This window comes from Mustela lutreola, chromosome 9, assembly GCF_030435805.1.
Source record: "Mustela lutreola isolate mMusLut2 chromosome 9, mMusLut2.pri, whole genome shotgun sequence".
NCBI lineage: Eukaryota > Metazoa > Chordata > Mammalia > Carnivora > Mustelidae > Mustela > Mustela lutreola.
The window spans coordinates 73,088,336-73,111,525 of NC_081298.1; the positions used below are offsets into that span (position 1 = coordinate 73,088,336).

At 38.9% G+C, this 23,190-nt stretch overlaps 1 protein-coding gene across 1 annotated transcript in view; it reads left to right on the plus strand.

The window, feature by feature from the left end:
• The window catches only part of PPP1R21 (protein phosphatase 1 regulatory subunit 21), a 63,113-nt gene extending 41,268 nt beyond the window's left edge, over positions 1-21,845 (plus strand). The window contains exons 16-22 of the mRNA XM_059134755.1: positions 4,825-4,917; positions 7,835-8,077; positions 13,633-13,665; positions 14,921-15,037; positions 17,636-17,734; positions 18,767-18,895; positions 21,191-21,845. Of these exons, the coding sequence (XP_058990738.1) occupies positions 4,825-4,917; positions 7,835-8,077; positions 13,633-13,665; positions 14,921-15,037; positions 17,636-17,734; positions 18,767-18,895; positions 21,191-21,220 (744 nt within the window). The 3' untranslated portion in view covers positions 21,221-21,845. The remainder of the gene's footprint in view (positions 1-4,824; positions 4,918-7,834; positions 8,078-13,632; positions 13,666-14,920; positions 15,038-17,635; positions 17,735-18,766; positions 18,896-21,190) is intronic.
• Positions 21,846-23,190: the final 1,345 nt, after the last annotated feature.

Below are 23,190 nucleotides of genomic sequence, written 5' to 3' on the forward strand. Positions count from 1 at the left end.
GGTACTGGGGGAGGTCTTTGGGAAGGAGAAGGTGACAGAGACCCAAACTTCAGTTAACATGTGATCTCTGCATAGCCCATGTTGGACTCATGTCCCCAGGTGCCTGCTAGGAGTATCTAGAATGAGGCAGCCAGGCAGCTAGTAAGTATCCAACCTCAGAAATCTCAAAACTTATAGAAACATAAAAAAATGGAAGCATATTTATAATTGTTTCCTGAATATAAAAATACAGAGTCACTGCAAAAAAGAAATTAGAAGACACCTGATGTGATGAACACTGCATGTTATATGGAGCTGATAAATTATTGAACACTACACCTGAAACTAATGATATACTATGTGTTGGCTAATTGAATTTAAATAACTTAAGAACATTGGGGAGGGTATGTGCTATGGTGAGTGCTGTGAAGTGTGTAAGCCTGACTATTCACAGACCTGTACCCCTGGGGCAAATAATACGTTATATGTTAATTTAAAAAAAATTAAAAAAAATAAATAACTTAAGAAAAAAAAGAAATCAGATGATACAGTAGTATACATGAAGAAGAAACTTATAGTTGCATCAAATCCCACCACCCAGATGTAGCTACCATTAACTTTGTTAGAGTATCTCCATATCCAAAAAAATTTTAGTGCATGTGTGCATACACACAGGAAACACACATGTATATGCTATAGAAAGCAAAGTGTATCTGAATATATACAGTTTTATTTATTTATTTATTTGAGTGGGAAGAGAGAGTGCATGAGCATGGGGGAGAGCCAAAGGGGGATAGGGAAGGGGAGAAGCAGACTCCCTGCTGGGCAGGGAGCCCAACCCCAGGCTCAATCCCAGGACCCTGAAATCATGATCTGAGCCAGAGCCACACACTTAACCTACTAAGCCACATGGGTTCCCCATATACACTGTTTTAGAATCTTTTTTTCCTCATAGTGAATTGGATTTTTATATATTGTGATTTTATAAATTGTGATTTTTATATATTAAATAATATATGTCTATAACTATAAATTGTTATAGTATTTCATTCTGTAAATGTGTCATAACTTAATTAGCCAATGCATTGCTTGTGGATATTTAGGTTGTTTTCTATTTTTCACCATTACATGTGGAGTTACAGTAGATATTCTTGCTCCTGCAACTTTGTGCATTTGGTTTTTACCTTTTCCCCTTGTTTTTTATTTTAGTTAACACATAATGCATAATAAACACATTCTTATATTATATTAGAACATTACAGATTAAGTACAGTCCCTAATTTTACTTTCTCTCCAGAGGTGACTGTAGTATTTAGTTTGGTGTATAACCTTCCAAAATCTTGGAGCATTTACATACATCTATATAAACTTAAAGACACTATACAATAATAGAGTTTTCTTTCTTTTTTTAAACCTAAATGCATGTTTCATTGTTCAATTGTGCAACTTGATTTTTTCATTTAAAATATTTTAGGGGTGCTTGGCTGGCTCAGCTGGAAGAGCATTCAATTCTAAATCACAGGGTCATGGGTTTGAGCATGGGTTTGAGTGTAGAGATTACTAAAAAAAATAAAATTAAAAAAAATTAAGGGACACCTTGGTGACTCAGTGGGTTAAGCCTCTGTCTTCGGCTTAGGTCATGATCTCAGAGTTGTGGGATGGAGCCCCGCCTGGGGCTCTCTGCTCAGCAGGGAGCCTGCTACCCTGCTCTTCTTCTGCCTGCCTCTCTGCCTACTTGTGATCTCTCTGTCGAATAAATAAATAAAATCTTTTTAAAAAATTAAAATGTTTTAGATATATAGAATTGGTAGATCACTATGTTGTACACCTGGAACTAATGTAAGATTGTTCATCAGTTATACTTTAAAAGAAATGAAAAAAAAAGGAAAAAAGAGTATGTTTTAGAGATGTATATCATTACATATGGTGACTGCTATATTCCTTTTAAATACAGCAGAGAAGTCTATAATATGGTGGTTCTGTGGCTGATTTAGGTATTCCCTATTGGTGGGCATTTAGGTTCATTCCAGTTTTTTACTGTTATGATAATACTGCAGTGGGTAACTTTGTAAATGCCTCGGGCATATGTATGGAATATTGAGTAGTAGAATGTTCTAGATCATGTGGTTTGCACATTTTGGATTTTAATATTTATTGCAAATTTCCGTTGAGAGTAGCTGTACTGTTTTATATTTCTAGCAATGTATAAGGCTACCTATCTCCCTATATTTGTCTACTTACTTATATCTTTAAGATTAATTTTCCAGGGGCGTCTGGGTGGCTCAGTGGGTTAAGCCGCTGCCTTTGGCTCAGGTCATGATCTCAGGGTCTTGGGATCGAGTCCCTCATCGGGCTCTCTGCTCAGCAGGGAGCCTGCTTCCCCTCTCTCTCTCTCTGTCTACTGTGATCTCTCTCTGTCAAATAAATAAATAAAATCTTTAAAAAAATAAAAATTAAAAAAAAGATTAATTTTCCAAAATGGAATTGCTTAGTCAAAGTCTGTGAATCTTTCAAATTTTGGCACATTTCTTCCAGACTATACTTAAGAAGGTTACCTATTTATAGTTTACCAGCAGTAGAAGTATAAATTTAACCCATAAATTTAATATTTATCCATCTCAGAGACAAGAGCTTTTTTACTGTTATTTTAATTTGCATTTCTTTGCTTATTGAAGTGGAACATCCTTTCATAAAGTTATTGTTTGTATTCATTCTGCCAGTTCTCTGTTCATTGTTGACCTATTTTTAGATAGGTGTTCCTAATTAGGGTTGAAAGAGTTCTCTATTATAGTAAGAATTTTATTTTATTTTTTATAGTAAAATTATTAATCCTTTGTCTTTGTTGGAAATATTTTCCTCCCAGTTTGCTGTTGTATTTTTTTTTTTTTTTTTTTAATTTGACAGACAGAGATCACAAGTAGTAGGCAGAGAGGCAGGCAGAGAGAGAAGCTGGGGAAGCAGGCTCCCTGCTGAGCAGACAGCCTGACTCAGGACTCAATCCCAAGACCCGGAGATCATGACCTGAGCCGAAGGCAGCGGCTTAACCCACTGAGCCACTCAGGCGCCCCTGTTGTATTTCTTTTTAATAGAAATTTTAATTTTTATATCAGTGAACCAGTCTTTTTCTTTATGGTGGTGATTCTCAGCTAGGGGCACTTTTCTTTCTTTCTTTCTTTCTTTCTTTCTTTTTTTTTTTTTTAAAGATTTTATTTATTTATTTATTTGACAGAGAGAGACAGGGAGAGAGGGAACACAAGCAAGTGGAGTGGGAGAGGGAGAAGCAGGCTTCCCGCTGAGCAGGAAGCTCAATGCTATGAGGGGCTCCATTCCATGACCCTGGGATCCCGACCTGAGTCACCCACCTGGGTGGCTCAGTTGGTTAAGCATCTGCCTTTGGCTCAGGTCATGATCCGGGAGTCCCACATCAGCTCCCTGCTCAGTGGGAAGCCTGCTTCTCCCTCTCCCTCTGCCCCTCCCCTGCTCAGCCTCATGCATGTGCTTTCTCTCCAACAAATAAAACTAATCTTAAAAAAAAAAAAATAAGAGAAAAACAACTGAGTCGCCCAGGCGCCCCTAGGGGTACTTTTCAGGATTACGGAAATGTTCACTTATATTTTCTTCCATTATTTTCATGGCCTAAATTTTTAAATTCAAATCTTTAATCTATCTTGGATTCATTCTGATATAAGTGTAAAACGGGGAATCTAAGTAGTTATTTTTCTAATTTATTGACTGGTTGTCCTTAAAGCATTTATCCAGTCTGTCCTTTCTCCACTGACTTAGAAAAAATGCACCATTTATCACACAATATATTTTTGTCTATGCTTTTGTCTGTTTCTAGATTTTTTATCATCTTTCTTTATCTGTCTGTTTTGTTTGTTTTCCAAAGTTTTATTGGGGATTTAATTGGCATACAAAAACTGTATATTTGAAATATATAGTTTGATAGGTTTTGGCATATGTCTCCACCCTTGAAATCATGGTCAAGACAGTGCCCCTTAGTAATCTTTACTACTGCCTCTCTGCCCCATCTCCTGACAGTTTGCTTTCCAAAAAAAAAAAAAAAATTGAGATGTAAGTGACAATACAATGTTATATAGTTTCAGGTGTACAACATAGTTATTCAACATTTATATACATTACAATGTGATCACCAAAATATGTCAAGCTACAGTTTGTCACCATACAATGTTGTTACTTACTATTTATAATCCTTACTGTGTGTTTGTATCCCTGTATCTTATTTATTTTATAACTGAAAGTTTGTACCTTTTAATCTCCTTTCCCTATTTTGCCCATCGTCCCCCACTGCCCTTCTACCTGGCAACCATCTGATTTTTCTCTGTATCTCAGTCTGTTTCTGTTTTTTGTTTTTGTTTTTTAATTTGTTTTGTTGTTTGGATTTCACATATGAGTGAAATCATATGGTATTCAGTACAAGTGCTTACGATGTTAGTGTAGATTATAACTGGAATGACAGGCCCCTCTTCTTTATTTTTCTTAAAAAAGTTCCTTGTCGGGGTGCCTGGGTGGCTTAGTGGGTTAAAGCCTCTGCCTTTGGCTCAGGTCATGATCCTGAGGTCCTGGAATCGAGCCCTGCATCGGGCTCTCTGCTCAGTGGGGAGCCTGATTCCCTTCCTCTCTCTCTGCCTACTTGTGATCTCTGTCAAATAAATAAAATCTTTAAAAAAAAAAAAAAAGTTCCTTGTCATATTAGTAAAGGAAATTATGTTGGCATATATCTGAATGGCATATATACTGAACCCCATTTAGCATTCTCATTTGTGTAGGTAGGATCAGGGAATAATATGATCTTTTGCTTGAATTCTTATGCTTTTTCCATAGCCCCTCTTGGAGTCTGTGCCTTATGAAGAAGCACTGGCCAACCGCCGGGTCCTACTTAGCTCTACAGAAAGTCGAGAAGGCCTTGCACAACAGGTATGGTGCCTGGCGAATCATGCTGCTTGTTGAAACAGGATAAATGTTGAATCCCCTGGAGAAGGCTTTCAGAACAATTTAAAAGGCTGTATAAGTAAACATGTAAAATTAATGGTTTAACACATGCTAAAAAGCACTATAAACATAATTCATTGGAGAACGTTTCTTGATACTCTAAATAAGTCATCTTGATTCAGTTGGTGGTGTAATTGCCACTAAAGTAAGACCAACACACTTGGGATACGGTGATTGTTTTTCTTTAGGCACTAGATTTAAATGTCGGGAATAATAAGGCAAAAAAAGGGGGAGGAGCAAGAGACTCAGTGAGTTATTTTTATTTCCTACATGATCAGTAAGGAAAAATTTCCCATATTCAGTCAGTCAGTCAGTCGAATTTGGGGGCTGGGTGGCAGTGGGAGGGACTGACTTTTCCAGAAGTTGGTGCACACTGACACTGGTGTAGCTTTTGCCAGAGATTTATTCCCCTCAACAATAGGCTTGCTTTAAGTTTTGGAGGTATTTATCTTAAAAGAGAGTGCAAATAAAGTCACCTGAGACTTTATTTATCTGTGCTGACACGTGTCATTTGTCTTTTCGACATTAGTATGCCAGGATGTTGAAACTGGAAATTTAATTTAGAGACTAATTCCTGAAAAACAAAATTCCTGGGATAAACAATAAAATGGAGAACACTTTAAAAATTGATTTTCAGTTTTCTTCTTATTTTACGTAAGGAAAGTAAAGGCTCAAAGAAATTAGGCAGCTTTTACCCAGAATAGCTAGTAAGTGGGGAGAGCTATCTGTTTATTTTCCCACTCTGCCACTGACCAGCTGCAGGCTAGTCTGATAAGCTCTCTGGGCGTCACTTCCTGCCTCTCTGCAGTGAGGATAATATCTGTCTTTCAGGGTCATGTAAGGATTAATTGAGCCAAAGGGAGGCAGTGTGATACAGTGAAAAGAATCATAGTTATGAGCCAGACAGATGGAGTCCCAAATCCTTGCTCTGCCGTTTGCTAGCTTAGCAGGTGGTTCAGCTGCTGGGAGCTTTAGTTCTGCTCTGTGAGAAATGAGAATTGAAGGACTGTGAGGCTTCAGTAGAATAATGGCAGGAAAGTACTGTGAACAGTGTCTGCTACATGGTAATTGCTCAACCATGATAGTTGGTAAAGCATTTGGAATTCACTGTAAGCTTGCTTTTATTTTCATGCTTTTATTTGTCCTGAGAATTAGTTTTTTAAACTTCTTGTTAAATGGAGTATAACATAGTTTAAAAAAGTAAACAAATAATTAATGTATAGTTGATCCTTGAACATTGTGGGGGTTAGAGGCATTGACATCCCATGCCCATGCAGTCAAAAATCCGTGTATAACTTCTTACTCTCTAAAAACTGAACTACTAATAGCCTACTGTTGACTAGAAGCCTTACTAAGGGCATAAACAGCTGATTAACACATGTTTTGTATATTATGTATATTATATACCACATTCTTAAAGCAAGCTAGAGAAAAGGTGTTATTAAGAAAATCTTAAGGAAGGGACTTCTGGGTGGCTCAGTCAGTTGAGCGGCTGCCTTCGGCTTGGGTCACGGTCCCAAGGTCCTGTGATTGAGCCCCAAATTGGGATCCTTGTTGCGGGGGTGGGGGGGGTCTGCTTTTCCCTCTCCCTCTGCCTGCTGTCTACTTGTGCTGTCTGTCAAATAAATAAAGTCTTAAAAAAAAAAAAAAAGTACTATATTACGTATGTTGAAACAAATCTTTGTGTAAGTGGATCCACGTAATTCAAACCTGGGTTGTTCAAGGGTCAACTGTATAGCCCAATGAATTTTCGCTAGTTACTTATGTAATTAGCACCTAGATAAAATTTTTTAAAAAGAACATTTCTTTATGTAAGGTATACCTTTAAAAAAAATTGCCAGAAGCCTTCCTCATGCCCCTTCCCAGTTATTATTCTCCTTGCCCCCAAAGAGAACCATCATCCTATGTTATAATACAGTAGATTAGTGAAAGTTTCAATAAATGGACTTTTCATTAAATGAGGTTTTATAATATATATTCTTTCAGGTCTGGCTTCTTTAGTCCAGCATATCTGTAATGCTCATCATGTTATAAATAATTGTAATCTGTCCATTTTCACTGTTGTTCAGTACTCTACTGTGTGAATAGGCATTATTCTTTTTTATAATCTAGGAGTATTTGGGTAGTTTCAGGTGTTTGACTATCCTGGTGCTGCTGTGAGCATCCTTACACGTGTCTTCTGATAAATATGCACACTGTTCTATTGCAGATACACCTGGAAGTAGATTTGCTGGGGCAGAGGATAAGATGTCAGCTTTAAAGATCCAGCCAAACAGTTTTTCAAAGTGTCTGTCCCAAATTCTAGTCCTCCCAGCATTAGATGGCAGTTCCAGCTGCTCCACAAACATGCCCACCTTTGTATTTTCTCTTTTTTTAATTGTAGTATGTGGGTGGTTTTAAATTGCTTTTTCTTGATAGTGATATTGAGTACCTTTTTTTATGTTTTTAGTCTTGTTCAATGTCCAAGTCTTTTTTTTTTTTTCCTGTTTTTCTCCTGGGTTGCCTATCTTTTTCTTACTAATTTGTAGAAGTTCTTTATATATTCTAGATACTAATCCTCTGTTAGATACATGCTTTGCAGATGCCTTCCATCTTATGGCTTTTCTCACCCTCTTAATATCTTCTGAAGAACAGAGATTTTTAATTTTACTTTCCACTCTCTCAGTTTCTGGTTGTGCTTTTTGTGTCTTGTGCAGTATTTCCTTTTCCTTGTTTAACAATCAGGCTTTTTTGTTTTTACTTCTGGGAGGTAGTTTGGGTTGAAGTTTTGTGAAGCCTTTCTTGAGCCACTAAGTTTTATCTGCATCGTCCTCTAAGGTGCAGAACTCTATTGCTTTTCAAGGTTCAGCAGAGTTTGGAAAAGATCTCTAAACTGGAGCAGGAAAAAGAACACTGGATGTTGGAAGCACAGTTAGCCAAAATCAAGCTGGAGAAAGAAAACCAGCGGATTGCGGATAAGCTGAGGAGTACGAGCAGTGGGCAGGGGCTCGGGTTGGCCCAGGAAAATGCCACTGGGGTGAATGCGGCAGGCCGGGAAGAAGCCTCAGCCAAGGCTGTGCTGGAGCCTGCTCACAGCACCAGTCTGGTAAGTATCTTCTTCTTTTTTAATGCCAACCGGTAAGGGCTTAATGTAGTGTTTGATGTTAACCATCTAAATTATATGCCAGTGACGGGCCCCTCAGTGGTTTAGTTGGTGAAGCATCCAAATCTTGATTTTGACTCAGGCCATGATCTCAGGGTTGTGGGATCGAGCCTCACATCAGGCTCTGTACCCAGTGGGGAGCCTGCCTGAGATTCTTTCTCTTCTCTCTGTCTGTCCCTCACCACCCCCACCCCTTAAATAAATAAGTAAATGAATAAATAAATAAATAACATGTCCATATAAAACAGGTATAATCTACATGTCCTAGGAAGAGCAAGTGGTGAGCAGGATGCCTCCTTCAAAAAGCTATTGGCTTTTGCATGAGACTTGCCCATGGTGAGGTCTGTATTCCTGGAAAAGGTCTAGAAAGTAAAATTTTAAGGTGATTCTGTTTTCCATAGAAATATTTGTAATATGGGGTTATGTTTCTGACCAAGGTCTTGAATGTCTTCCTTTTCATAGAAATGGCCACAAATACCATTTTAAACCAATTACATAGTTCTTAGAAAGCTTTATGATGTATATATAAAATACATAAACCCATCAGGTTATCTTACAGCCTTTTCTTTCTTTCTCTTTCTTAAGATTTTATTTTTAATTTATTTGACAGAGAGAGAGAGAGCGAGCACGCGCGCTAGCACACGAGCAGGGGGAGGAGAGGGAGAAGCAGACTCCCTGCTGAGCAAGGAGCCAATCCCAGGACCCTGGGATCATGACCTGAGCCTCGAAGGCAGACACTTAAACAACTGAGCCACCTAGGTGCCCCTCCAGTCTTATATTTCTTGCCTTATTTTTAACTGCAGTGATTTAGAAGGTGAAGAAACATCAATATTGGAGCTATTAATTACTTCAAGTAACTTCAAAGTTACTTTAAGAAAAGTTTTCTAATTGTAGTACTCTGCCTACAGTAAAAAAAAAAATTAGAAAATCAAGGAAAGAAGAAATCAGAGGGGAAAAACCCCTCATAATCAGAAACATGCCTTATTAGGTACATTTATACAAGTCTTTCTTGAAGATCTTGGGGTGAGCCATGGTACTTCTTAAAAGTCCTAAGGCTTTTGACATTACCACCCCCCACCCACGCCGTAGCTCACTGATGCAGTGAAAGGGCAAGTTATGGTCCTTTTCAGATTTACTTTGCATCCTATTCAGGGCACTCCTGATAATGAAACATACAAACCAGCTTTTATTTCAAGATGTATATAGACCCTATTGCATCTTAATAGTGTCAGAAACTCAGTTTATTAATAATTTTCCTGGATGTGGTACTGGTATTATGATTACTTAGGAGAATATCCTAATTTTGGGAGATAAATGCCAAAGTACTTAGGTCAGGTATCCTAATACATGCAATTTACTTTCCAACTATTCAGGGAAAAAATATAGATATAGATGGATAAACCAAATATAGCAAAATGTTAGTTATTAAGTATTGGTGGTAGATATATTGATGTTTCTTAAACTTTTTCCTCAACTTTCTGTATATTTGAAACTTTTCTTAATAAAATATGGGGAGGAATTAAAATTTTTAGAAAAGCAAAAATACATAAACCAAACTTCTCAGGGTTTTGACTGGTGTAGACATTATGCTCACAGGATGATCCTATGGTGACCTCCTGATCCCAGGTCTCAGTCCCAGACACGGGTCCTGCACGTTGCCTCTGGCGAGGGCAAGCAGACTCTCTAGAAGCACATTCAACACACAGCAGGATGTTGACATCTGTTCAGGTACCATTTGGGAAAGTGCAACCCCACCACCACTCATCTTTGGATTTCCCTTCAGAGACTGTCTCATTGTTCAGGTCAGACTTTTTTCCCTCTGGTTGGATTTTTTTCTTTCTACCCCCTCTCTTTCTGCTTCCTTGCATTGGTTTCTTCCCTCAGCTTTCACTTGTACTAGTAGTAGAGTTGCTGGTGGCCAGGAGTAAGTAACTGTTGGACCTGACTAGACCTGGAAGAGTGCTCATACAACAGTGATGACTGTAGTGATTGTGGGCCATCCATGGTGCTGTGGACTTTGAGTACATTAACTTAGGCAGTCCTCACACAGATCCTGTAAGGTTGTAGGTACTATCATATCTCTATTTTGTAGATGAGACTGGGGGACAGAGAGGTAAAATAACTCAACTGAAGTCACACATCTGGTAAGTAATGGAACTAGGATGAAATCCAAGGTATCTGGGGCCATATTAGCCCCCCTCACCCCCACAGCCATGGCCTTGTGTTCCTGTTGGTGTCAGAAAACATATCAGCTGACATAAACTCATTTATTTACTGGTTGCCTTTCTTGAAATGCTGGGAGTTGGCAGCATTGTGTGTTTGAGTCCTTAATGTCAGTTGCTCAAAGTTGAGGACTGTATTTATTTGAACATCTTCAATGGCAAGCATGATTCTTAGGTATGTAAGTGAGAAGGATTTCCAAAGACATGGCGAACCTATAGTGTGGAGCAGTATTGGGCCATGAGTGTTGATGGCGTTATTTGTGTTTGATGAGTTTGGAAGTCACTGTTATCTTAACTAGTCTGTTCAGTTAGTATGTGTGTACATGGCTTTGATTTTTCTTCTGTTTGCATCTCTTAAGGGTCTGTTTCCTCCCACCCACCTCATAAGGTGCTATCAGAGTAATTTTCCTGGAGTATATTACTGATTATGTACTCTCTTGTTTCTAGACTTCTGGTAGCTCCCTGTTATCTATAAAATATAATCCACTCACTTGTTTGGCATTCGAGATCTGTGGATACCTTTTCCAGACTACCTTTCTTTCCCTGTCTTCTACATTTTCTTGTAGAAAATGCCAAACTGAGCTCTTCACTGATAACATTCTTTGCATTTTTGCTTCCCTGTCTTTGTTCAAGGTGTTTCTTTTGATACCTGTTCATCCAAAACCTGTATCACCTGTATACTCACATGTTTTTGTCATCCAACTCCTCTTTCCTTCTCCTTGATTTTCTTGAATTCAGAATTCTACCCATGATTTCCAGTATAGTTGAGGTGCCATAGTTTCCATGAACCCCAGTTTTGGGTATTGCCTATGATGGACAGGATTAGAGAACCAAGACACAATGAGCCTCCTTTCCTTTTTCACAGTTGGTCTTTGTTGCTTTCAATCTAAGGGAGCACAGGCATGGGTAGACATCTGTGGAGTGCTGTGGAGTCACAGAGGAGGCCACTGGAGGTCTCGGGGGAGAGGGGGTGGCACAAAAGAGGTAACATGAATGGGTTTCAAAAGTCAATAGGAGTTCAAGGCAAGAGAAGAGTAGTATTTCAGGCCAGGAGACAGGTATCACCACATAACCCTCCTTCTGTCCTGTATGAGGCAGATTCCTGCCAAAAACAGCCTGAGACCATTGAGATGAAAAAGTGATGGTGTTTTCTACCTTCTTGATATTGCTCCTTTTCAACCTTTCTTTTCGTTCTTATTTAATTTTTATTTTATGCCCTTGTTTTCACCCACCCTTAGTGGATTTCACTGAATGAAGTGTGTAGCTCTCTGTGTCCCTCCTTTCTCTCATTTTCCTTTTGGGTGTCAGGAACAAGTCTGTGCCCATTTTAAAATTAACTGACTAAAGAAGCTCATCTTACAGGCCTCCAGAAAATTAGTTTGGTTCCAGCATCTTGGGATTGAAAAGTTATATCAGATAGATACATTATTTCTAACCCTATGGCACTGCAGTGGTTGAATGCATAGTATTTGTCATTAAAATATCTGATGGTATAATTTGAGCTTTCAGTCACCTGCCAGTTTATCATGATAAAATATGGCAGTAATCTCAAGAAAGGAAAAGTGCAGAATAATACAAATTTCTTGTTCTTGCTGGAATTAAAAAGCATTAGTAGAATTTGAAATATATGTTTTATGTATAAAGAGAGTACATGCATACTGTAGATAATTAAAAAACCACAGAAGGTTAAAAGAAGAGAAAAGTTGACTTGCTGCTGAATACCCAAACAACTACCGTTAACATTTTTCCTACAAAATTTCACACATGGCTGATATTTTGGTATATAAAATTTCAAACCTTTTAGGGTAATGTGAATACACAAACATTTATGCTATTATTAGAAATCTGTATAAACTTAGTGGTTGATTGTATAGTATTCTACATAAAATATACCTTAGTTTACCTATAAGTGGGCATTGTTTATAATTTTTACAGTTTTAAATAGCATCTGCTTGGATGCATAAGATGCTTTCTGCATCTTAGGTGATGTCTTTGAGATGTATTCTCAGGGTTGGAACTTACTAGGTTATAAGGTTTTTCAAACTTACAAATGTTTTAGAGTTTCTTGACCTTTTAATGCCAAATTGTTTTCTAAAAAGGCTGTATTAGTTTACATTCCCATTAACATCATATGAGAAAATGTTGAAATTATGAACATTAAGTTTTCCTTAATGAATGATCCCATTCATTAGTGGGTCCATGTGCTGTAACATATTCTCAAACCGTAACCCAGGAGTCAGGGAATAAGGCGAGGAGGCAGAATATAGATGCGTGCTCAGAGTTCCTTTTGCCAAATGTAGTCATATTTAAATATATAAAATTAAATGATTGGCATGTTACCATAAACAGTTTTTAACTAAAAGAGAGACTAATTGCTACTTCTGCTTCAGTGAGTAGAAAATTATGATTCTTTAAAAAAAAAAAGTCTTATAAATGATCCTTTTTACAGCTAGGTGGGCATGACATTCATTAGCGTGTACTCAGTTTATACACAGTTCAGTGTTCAGAGTAATACTCTTGAGGAGATGATTTAGAATCTGTGAAAACTGTTCATCAGGTGTCCTCTATGAGTGTATCAGAATCCACTGAAACCGAGTTTCCATGGTTCCTTAAGTTACTGTGCCCAAGCACATGCCTTTCCACTTTGGACAATAACCTGAAACCATTATTCATGACTATCTGTTATTGAAATCTTAATCCACAAAAGCAATCTTTAAAAAACTTGGCAGAACCCTAACATGTCTGAAATTACATTTTCTTTTTCCTTAATTTAAATCTGAAATGAATACTTACTAATGTCAAAACATTACATCAAAAGTGTATTTCTTCTTTCTCCTTTTGAACTTTCAGCAGAGTATTATTTGTGTTTTCTCTTTGGAATGTTCAGTTGTTATGGTCACCATAAAACTGTCTTTACTCCTCCTTGGCTGCTGCTTTGGAAATAGGCATAGAAATGAGAAGATGAGTCAGAACTATTCTTCCTCTTTCTTTTCCCAGTCAGTTTGTTGGGTTTCAGTGAAAAGGACTACAGCATTTCAAAAGGAAATAGTGATCATTATCCATTACTGCCTCATGATGGAAATAGGGAACGCAGTTAGCTTTCTATAGGTACAGCCTCCTGGTAATAGAAGACCAGGCAGGACATCTTCTAGGTCTGCACTCCCAGTGCACTTAAAAACAGTGTGAACTGAGAAGAGAAAATATTACAAGTGTTGGAGCTATTGTGTTGGAAGTCAAAACAGTCTGTTCTAAAGCTTTTTTCCTCTTATGTTCTAGATTGGGGTTTTAACCAGGACATCTGACAATGAGGTAATGTGTGCTTGGCATCACGTTTGTTTGTAAATATTTGGCTGTGTGTTTGTTCACAAAATCCTGCAAAAGTCAGCTTTGTCAAATTGTGTTCTGACAGTTCTAGCAAATGTGGAGTCAGTGTTTTTCTCCTCCATCCATGGGTCCATGTTGCTTTTCTTACTGGTTCTATTTTAACTGTCACCAACAAATTATAGCCCGTTTTTGTAATCGCCTCGTTGAATGACTTGGCTTGGCAGTTTGACAAGGTGTGGTGGGAGCCTGGCCATCAGCTTGGCTGGCATCCTGTGTGAGGTGTCAGGCCTCCCAGTGGGCAGGCTGGGGAGCAGGGCTTTTCAGGGCCTTGACCAACAGTGTGCTTGCAAATTCTTTCCAGCCGTCAAGTGAGTGAATCCAGGTCAGATTTGGCTTTTGAGTTTGGAAATATTATAAAATTTTATAATATATAATATAATATAACTTAAAATGTAACTTTATAAATATACTCTCAAGGAACACTGAAGTTCTTCAGCATTCCACTCAATGTGGCAAGCTGATAAATATAGTTCCAGTAGATTGGTAAGTTATTTGATTTCCTTATTGCCCTTTAGTTTAGGTAATCTTGAACTCTCTCTCTCTCTCTATATATATATATATATATTTTTTTTTTAATTTTTACTTCTGTATATATTTTTAAACTAAACTTCATAGTGCACCATTGCTAGAGTAATAAACTATAAGAAACATTGGTCTGGGACAAGGGCTGTCAACTGTTCATTATAGAAATAGTTTAATTGGTTAATGTGTTTAAGAATATTAGAGCTGTCTTAACATAATTTGGGGGAAGGAAAGAATGTTTGGCTTTTAGGGGTGCCAGTAAATGCTCCTTTTCCCCTGCCTTCTTTCACTGAGAGGAGGACATAGGTGTCAGAAGGATGGAGATTTTGAAAGCCAGCTTTATGGCTCATCACAGTGGGATGGAGGGACATGGCCACAGAGGTAGTGGGCCTCCTAGTACTTCACTGTTGCTCTGTTCTTTTGAAGCCATAGCCTTGTTCTGATATGAGCAGGATGCTGAATAAAAGAAATTTGGAATATACATTTACCTGGTTTGTCTGAAGTTTCTTTGAGGGGTAAGGAAACTGACTTCCTATCAGATTTAACAAGAAAATGTACAAATGTTGCCTTTTTTTTTCTTCTAGAGTGATGGTCGTCTTTTCTAGAAGTGCTTCATTTCACTGGCATTTGTTTATTTAACTCTGTGTGTTCTGTTTAGGTTCCAGATGTGGAATCTCGTGAAGACTTAATTAAAAATCACTACATGGCCAGGATAGTGGAACTGACTTCTCAACTGCAGCTGGCTGACAGTAAGTCAGTGCACTTTTACGCTGAGGTGAGTGGAGAGTGGATTAGATTTGGTGGTTTTTCTCAATCTGGGCAGGAATTAGGGCACTGCCCAAGTCTCCTGCTGTTTACTGGAAGAAAGATGTCTGTGTCTGTGCATCCATGTGAATTTGGTTGGAATTCATATTGATTGGGCTATATCCAAACAAAAATCTTCATTTCAACAAATACAGGACTGATTTGTCCTTTCCAGGTTACTGAAAGATAGTTGAGACACTTCTAGGTCACCTTTCCTTTGGTCACATCACAGATATTTGGAGTATTACTATTAGTGATTCTTTGTTTGAGAGAGTTATAGGCAGGTACACATTCACAGGTCAAGGAAAATTCATGCAGAGAAATTAAAAAGCAAAATACACCTTCTTCTTTTTTAAATACTCTTTAATTTCTAAGTGGTAGAAATGAGTTCCTATGAATGATGAAATAAAAAAATGTAATCTTTTAAAATCTTTGTTATGTAATTTTTTTAAAAAGATTTTATTTATTTATTTATTTGATACAGAGAGAGAGATCACAAGGAGACAGAGAGGCAGGCGGGGGGTGGGGAAGCAGGCTCCCCGCTGAGCAGAGAGCCCGATTTGGGGCTCAATCCCAGGACCCTGAGACCACAACCCAAGCTTAAGGCAGAGGCCTAACCAATGAGCCACCCAGGCGCCCCAATCTTACTTTTTGTTATATTTTCTTCTTAACCAAATAATTCATTTTCTTAGGAGAATTAGAAAAACACTATGTAAGACACTCAATAAAATCATACACAGTTTGTTAATTACAAAGGAGAAAATGAAGGAGAAAGTACAGAAATCAGAGTATGAGACAAATGGTAAGACAGAATGGCTGTCGCTCAACATGTTAGAATACCCATAAGGTATCTGATTTAAAACTTTAAAAGATCAGTTACAGATGGCAGATGGAGAATTATATTGCCTTAAATTGTTAAAGAAATTGGGAAAGAAAAGGCAGCACCCTTTATTGGGACCGACTTGGTGATTTTCTCCTGCACTGCAGACACAGAGAGGTTGATAGAGCCCAGTTGCTTGGAAGTAGAGAGGGGCCTTGCTACATTTTCCCTGAAATAAATGATGTGTCTAGTTCCGTGTTGCTCACAAGCTGCCATTACCTACCTGTTTGGTAACAGCTGGTTGGGCTATAGAGAATGGGCAGCACAGCAAGCTGACTGACTTACAGCTGACTTACAGCTGACTTACAGCTCCTGAGCCCGGGAATTGTGTTCTTGTCTGGGTCCCTAACTGCCTTCTCAATTAGTGTCTCACACTTGATTGCCACCGCAGTGAAGACCCATATCTTGCAAAACTCTCTCCCTCTTTTTCAGGTGTGGTGTTGAGCACATGGTAGATGTTTGGCTAATAGATGGTGGTTGATTTGACTGGCAGAGCTTTCCTTAAATTCTCTTATGAGGAATGAAATGAGTAGTTGGGGAATATCTGAGGCTCTTTTATTTCCAAGAGATTTGCTTATCTTGGTAAATGTGCTGCAAGAATTTCTACATTGTCCTAGTTTTTCCTTGTTTATAAACAGGAAGTGGTGACCCCTCCATGTGACTTTATGGGAACAGTTAGTCTGAGCATCTGAATGTCGACACAGCATTCAGATGTGTCTCAGCAGGTCCTCCTTGTCAGTCGCATGCGTGGCCTTATCAGAAGTTTAGTGAGCCTTTTAATGGCACATCGTCTTTGAACAATAGTGAGAAACAGAATTTTTCTTCTTTCTTCTTGATCAGGTCTGTCTCTGGAGAGCATAGCTTTGGTAGAACCCCAAAGAAAGCAGCTGGGATCTTTGCATTCCTGACCTCACTTTGTTCTCCCCTAGAGCCTAATCTGTAGCCTGGGGCTGTAAAGCTTTTATTGTTCTGTAACCCTGTCTCTAATAGAGGACTAAAACACAAGAAAAGTGTGTTAGGATTCATCTTGCATGGTCAGATGCCACTCACAACTTTTGAAATAACCAATTCTGTTCACATCCAATGTGAGGATAAATGAATTCTGGGTAAATGTATAAAAACTTCTTAAGGGGGGATGCCTGGGTGGCTCAGTGGGTTAAAGCCTCTGCCTTTGGCTCAGGTCATGATCCCAGAGTCCTAGGATCGAGCCCCACATCGGGCTCTCTGCTCAGCAGGGAGCCTATTTCCTCTTCTCTCTCTCTGCCTGCCTCTCTGCCTACTTTTGATCTCTGTCTGTCAAATAAATAAATAAAAATCTTTAAAAAAAAAACCATAAACAAAACAAAACAAAAACTTCTTAAGGGGCGCCTGGCTGGCTCAGTCAGTAGAATATGCGACTCTTGATCTTGGGGTTGTGAGTTCAAGCCCCACGTTGGTTGTAGAGAGTTCTTAATAATTAAATCCTTTAAAAAAAAAAAAAAAAAAAACTTAAGTTTTTTGTAACCACTGGTCATCAGGCTAGAGCTAGGAGAAACCTTGATAAGCTTGAGTTAGTAGACATTTTTTCTTATTAAAGTGGTGAGAGGGGGACCATATCTTATGTGTACTCCAGTGTGTGGTACAGGCCTGAAGTGAATTTGGTTTGGGGAAATGCCCCCTGAAGTAACAGGGTGTTTTCTGTTTTAATAGTGCCGAGCACTCTCAAAGAGACTGGCCTTGGCTGAAAAGTCTAAAGACGCACTGACAGAAGACATGAAAGTAGCCGGTCAGAACATCAGCAGACTTCAGGTGGGTTCAGAAGTGTTTCCTACACGGGGTTAATACCGTTTTCACTGGAAGTTCTGGGGCCGCAGAGTCAGCATTTCCTTTCCAAAGTAGTGGTGTTCACCCTCTAGACATACATTTTTCTAACTACTTTATTTCTAACTCATTTTAAAGTAATATCTTACTTATGTCAGGCAAAAAGTTATATATTGCTTATTTCTCTAACTTGATTTTATTTTAAATAGCTTTGTAGTCAGCATTTCCTAAAATGATACTTATGTACCCACCCCTGGCGTCCCTCCCACCCTTAATCCCTGTCATGGTGGGCTGTACTCTTGTTCTGTACATGTGACTCTGTTCCTTCTCTTTACTGTTTCATAAAATGGACCAAACTCAAAGCTTGGGCTGTAAAATATTCTTCCTTACTCACTAGTTTGTTTTAAAGCCTTATTTCCAGAAAGCCTCTATTAAATATAAACATGATGTAGGCGGAGAAAAAACACATTAGCACAGTAACACCTGCTTCCTCCTAGTTTCAGATTAGTTTATCCGATTAGCTAGGGGCACAGGATTAGATTTTAAGGGGCTGGAGAGAGCAGATAGATGGGAAGACAGACACAGGTGCTTCTCCCAGGGAGGGTCCTGGCCTAAGGGCTGAGGGCGATGAGCTAGTAGGTACTGGGCTAGTGGGAATGTGCCCCAAGACAGACTTGCCCATCTTACCCAAGGCTCTGGAAAACCCGAAGGGATTTGGAAACATAATGTAGCCCTTTTGGTTTTTTTGTGATGGTTTTATACCTGATATAGAAGGACAGTCTTTTTGCACAGAGATTCAGAGCATATTTTGAAGGCTGAAAAGAAAACCTTTCCCCCCATTTGTTTTAATTTTGTGTTCGTATCAGGCCAGTGGCTTGTTCTTCATGTTAATTGATCAGACAGGCCATCTTGATAGGTTGCTTTTCTCAAATTCCTTCTATAAATTAAAAAAACTTTAGAGTGATGTGACTAGTGGGCTTTTGATTTTTCTTTTTTTCTCTCTGCTCCTTTGCCTTTTAGGATGAGCTGACAACTACCAAGAGGAGTTACGAAGATCAGTTAAGTATGATGAGTGACCACCTGTGCAGCATGAACGAGACATTGTCTAAACAGAGAGAAGAGATTGACACACTGAAGATGTCCAGTAAGGTAGGGGAGGAGCGGGGGGCGGGGGAGTCTCTCTGTAATATAATATTTAATATGTAATGTATTTAATATAAGGTATTTCATTGCTGTGCATTTCAGGAGCAAAGGTGAAGAGACTCAAAGTGTTTTTAAATGGTTTTTCTTCATATCATTTGTCCTCTTATTTAAACATGAAATTCAGTTTCTTTGACTGGGTTATAAGTTGAGAGAAGGTCTGACCTCTAAGGCCTAATACTATGTCCTTTGATTTTTGGCACCTTTGGCATTTCTGCTACTGTTTTATCATCTAGGGCAACTTTTAGGAAGGTTTTGATGGGGATTCTTCTTCTTCTTCTTTTTTTTTTTAACATAGGAGTCTAAAATGGTGCTGTTGAAGAATCATCTTGTTTAGCAGATTTATTTTCATATACATCCATATAACCTAGGAATGTCTTGTTCTTTTCCAGAAATTTCTTTTGATTTCATTTCCCATAAAGCCACAGCTCATCCAGGCTGGGGTCAGTAGGTAATGGTAGTTACCTGTATGTTGAAGTGCGTGTCTGCATAGCCCATGTCTCTTGTTGTAGCGTAGTATGTGCTCTTTTACCAGGACAGGTGGGCTTCAGGAAGCCAGGGACTAGGTTCCATGCATCATCTCAAATGCTTTGCACATTTTGTAACTCAGACAATATGTACCAGTGCCAGTGGGGATTTATTGTCTCTAACCTGTGCTCTTTGAACTCTGCTGTTGCCTTTCATTGACCTAGCAGCCACGTATTGAGTTCCTTCTAGGTGCTGGGACTGGGACAGAAATAGAGCTAAATACACTATAGCTTGATTTTAGCATTGGCTAGTGGTGGTGAGGGCAGCATTCTGCTCAGTTGCTGTCTCCTGGAAGATCTGTCTTGCGAGTGCATTGGAATCCACATTGTGTGATACTTTTGTTCCCTATAGTTTCGTGATCTTCATTGGCCTTTCGCTACTTTGGAGAGAGCAGGAGAGTGTGATAACTTTCCTGGGGCATCTTGTGGTGATTGTAGCCAGACAGTGTGGTTTTGATGATGGTTCTCCAGTTATTTGTGCTTCAGGAAATGAGATTGGAGGTGATGAGTGGGGAAGTCGGTCCTCTTGAATTTCGCCTCCTGCAACCGCTGTGGCCTTTTTCTCGATGTCCCAGCGGTTCCCAGAAAGCTAGTTCACAGGTTATATTCCTCGTCACGGTAGAAAGCACATTATATTAGTTTGAATATTAGGAGAAAGGCTGTTTTAGCATCTAATGTTTGGAAAGAAGGAACAGTGCTTATGGGGAAGCTTTTCAGACCCTAGAGCTGCAGAAGCCGTTTTGTTCTGAATTGAGAAGATTTTGTATCGAGTCCAGCAAAGTTCATTGTTCCAAAGGAATTTGTATTGCAGCTACTTTAGAAGTTAGGGAATTTTCAAGTCCTCTCAGAACTTTGTAATTGAGTCCTTAAAATATTTGTCATTAATTAAACACAGAGCTCGTTTATTTTATTAACTTTTTTATGATCATTCTGTGATTGCTGTATTTTGTGCTCTCCCTTGCCCAGTTTGTTAGTAATTTAGATTGTTGGGGCATCATCTTATGGCAGAGTTGACCTGGTCTCCGTTGGAGGCCAAGTGTATCTTGGAAACATTTGTTGGCTATCATCTTGTTATTAAAGCTTGTGTTCTGCAAGCATTAAGCACACACATGACAAAAATGTATTTGTACCTAATAGTTAAGTATAGGAGTCGAGTTAACAGTGTTTTCTTAAAAAATGAACTTTTCCAGAAAGAAGAGAGTTATTATATAAAGCTGGAAAGTCCAACTGTCAACCTGGGTGGGGCCTGGGAATGAGTGAAGACATCTGCCCTTAGCTCATTTTCAGCCAGGATCTGAGCTTCCTTTTTCAGATCACTGCCACTGGGTGTTAGTTGGCACGTACTCAAAATTAGTATCATTAAGACCTATTTAGAAGGTATTTATTAAGCAGTAAAGAAACCTGTTTAGGCTAAACATTTTTATTCAGAGTCTGAAATCAGTAAATTCCCTGTCTTTGGAACAAAATGAATATTTGAGGTTTGTTTTCTTCCTTTGTTGCCAATCTTCAGCCTCAGGGGGATAGGGTCCATGGAAATAGAGAGTGGGGGAGTTGAAAGTAACAGACTGCTTTTTGATTAAAAGTTAGCAATGCAGGGTTATCAGCTGTTCTTAGAAGCTAAAGTTTTCCAAAGTGAAGTATGGCCTTCCTGACCATAAATGAGGAGTTACTTTTCTAGACGTCTGTGTTCTTATTGTTGATCTTTTTCTTTGCACAGGGAAATTCTAAAAAGAACAAGAGTCGATAGTTTACACATAGATGGTTGGCGACTTCTTTCCAAAGCTGCTACTGTTGCACGGAGCTACAGGACCCAGACCCCTCGTACAGTGTCGGGCCGCCTTCAGGAAGCTGGGGTGTTTTTGGACCTAGTAAACTAGTCAGTGTTGTAAATGGCCTTGAAACATTTAAAATATATTTGTAACCAGTAAGGCAAATACAGAATGTAATGTTGACAGTAAAATGGAGAACAATACATGTACCATGGATATTATAGGTTTCCTTACGCTGTTTTTACTGTGCACTTTTTAAAATTAGGTTTTAATTTCAGTATGTAAGAACAACAAATATTTTGTATATTTTCAAACTCAATTATATGGTAATGGATTTGGTATCTATGGAATAGATCTATGTTTCTGGATAAAATGCTTAAATTGTCCAACTGTCATTACTTCTTGCTATAATTGGGAGCAGTCTCTGGATTCTTTTTGAAGACTTATTCAGATTTTCTCTCTCTCTCAGAGGGGGTGGGTCTTGCAGACTTAACTTCAGATCTTGTAGGTTTATTATCATTGTCTTCAGCTCTTCAGTACCTTCTCTGTGTTGGAATAATAGCTTAAAGAAATTGATGTCAATAAATTCGTACTTCTATCAAACTTCCAGGCTATGAAAATTTGATAAGGGAAACTGAAACCTATTAACGTATCTTTTATAAAAGTTACAAAATCCCCATGGACTTAGATATAACCTAATACCCCAGATTGTCACAATTATCTGATCAGTCCTTTATTAAGGCTTTGAGAATTGCCTTAACAGGTACTGCAATCGTATTTCATGCTCCCCTTGGTTTAGTTTGTCGACATTGTATGATTTCAGTGTCAACCTCAGGGGCATTTCTCCCAGCATTCCCTAAATATATCGCTCCTTTCTTCTCAGCTGCTTATACCAGCCCCCCATTCCACCCCATATTCAAGTCCCCAGATTTGCTCAGGTGTTCCTAAACCCCTTCTTCCTACCTCTCTACCTGCTGCATCTCCTTTGAGCCTCCTCGCTAGCCAGTTGCTGGTTGCGCTCCAGAATGCTTTATTCCACTCTGAGAGCTCATCACCAGCTTCCCTCTGTGCTCAGCACAAAGGCCAACTTTTTGGACTCTGCCCCATGACCTCTGCTGCCTGCTGAGAGAGACCCAGTACTCATAGTAATGAGTGTTGGGATCCTGCCTTGGGGACGCTGAGTGAATTAACTCAGTCCCATTCTGCTCTGCTTTTCCAGGCTCAGCCCCTTATCCCTTTCTGTTCTTGTGACCTGCTCATTTCCAGTCCTTTTACAGTGGAACCGGCTGTTTTCACTGCAGCTGAGCCTGGGCCCCCAAGCACTGTGAGGAAAAGATAAATGACCATCTGATTAGCTCCTTATAAACTTAGGCTTTCCAGCTCCATGCCAGGCCTTCAGTGTTCTGTGACAGTCCTTGTGGCATTTCTAGTCTGTTTCTATGCCTCCTTTGGAGGGTTTGGGCCACAGAAGTCCTTCCGGTGACTGCCTTATCCCTCTCCTTGCCACTGCAGCCCACCTCTCAAAAGGCATGTCTCTTCTCTCTAGGCCTTTTAGGGCATGGAAAGTGCAAAGTGAGAGGTGATTCTAGTCTAGGAACAGAATTAGGACTTAGATATTGCCTGAAGTCCATGTAGGAGTGAAACAAAAAAGGAAAAAAGTCTTTAATCATGCACTGCTTCATTGGGAAGATGGAGTTTTCATAACTTCCTGAAATGACACATCCTACTTTTTCCTCATGATGTTATACTACTGCCTGCTCATTGTTGAAAATTTGGAAAATGAGGAAAAGTATCAAGAGCGTACATTTCAGTAGAGATTCAGCTATTAACATTTGTTTATCCCTGCTTTTTTCATGGATGTGTAAAGATGTATGTTTTTAATCAAAATTGGGATTATATGAAATTCCAAGTGAAGAAAAAAATGTTCTTTAATAGAAAGGGGATAGTG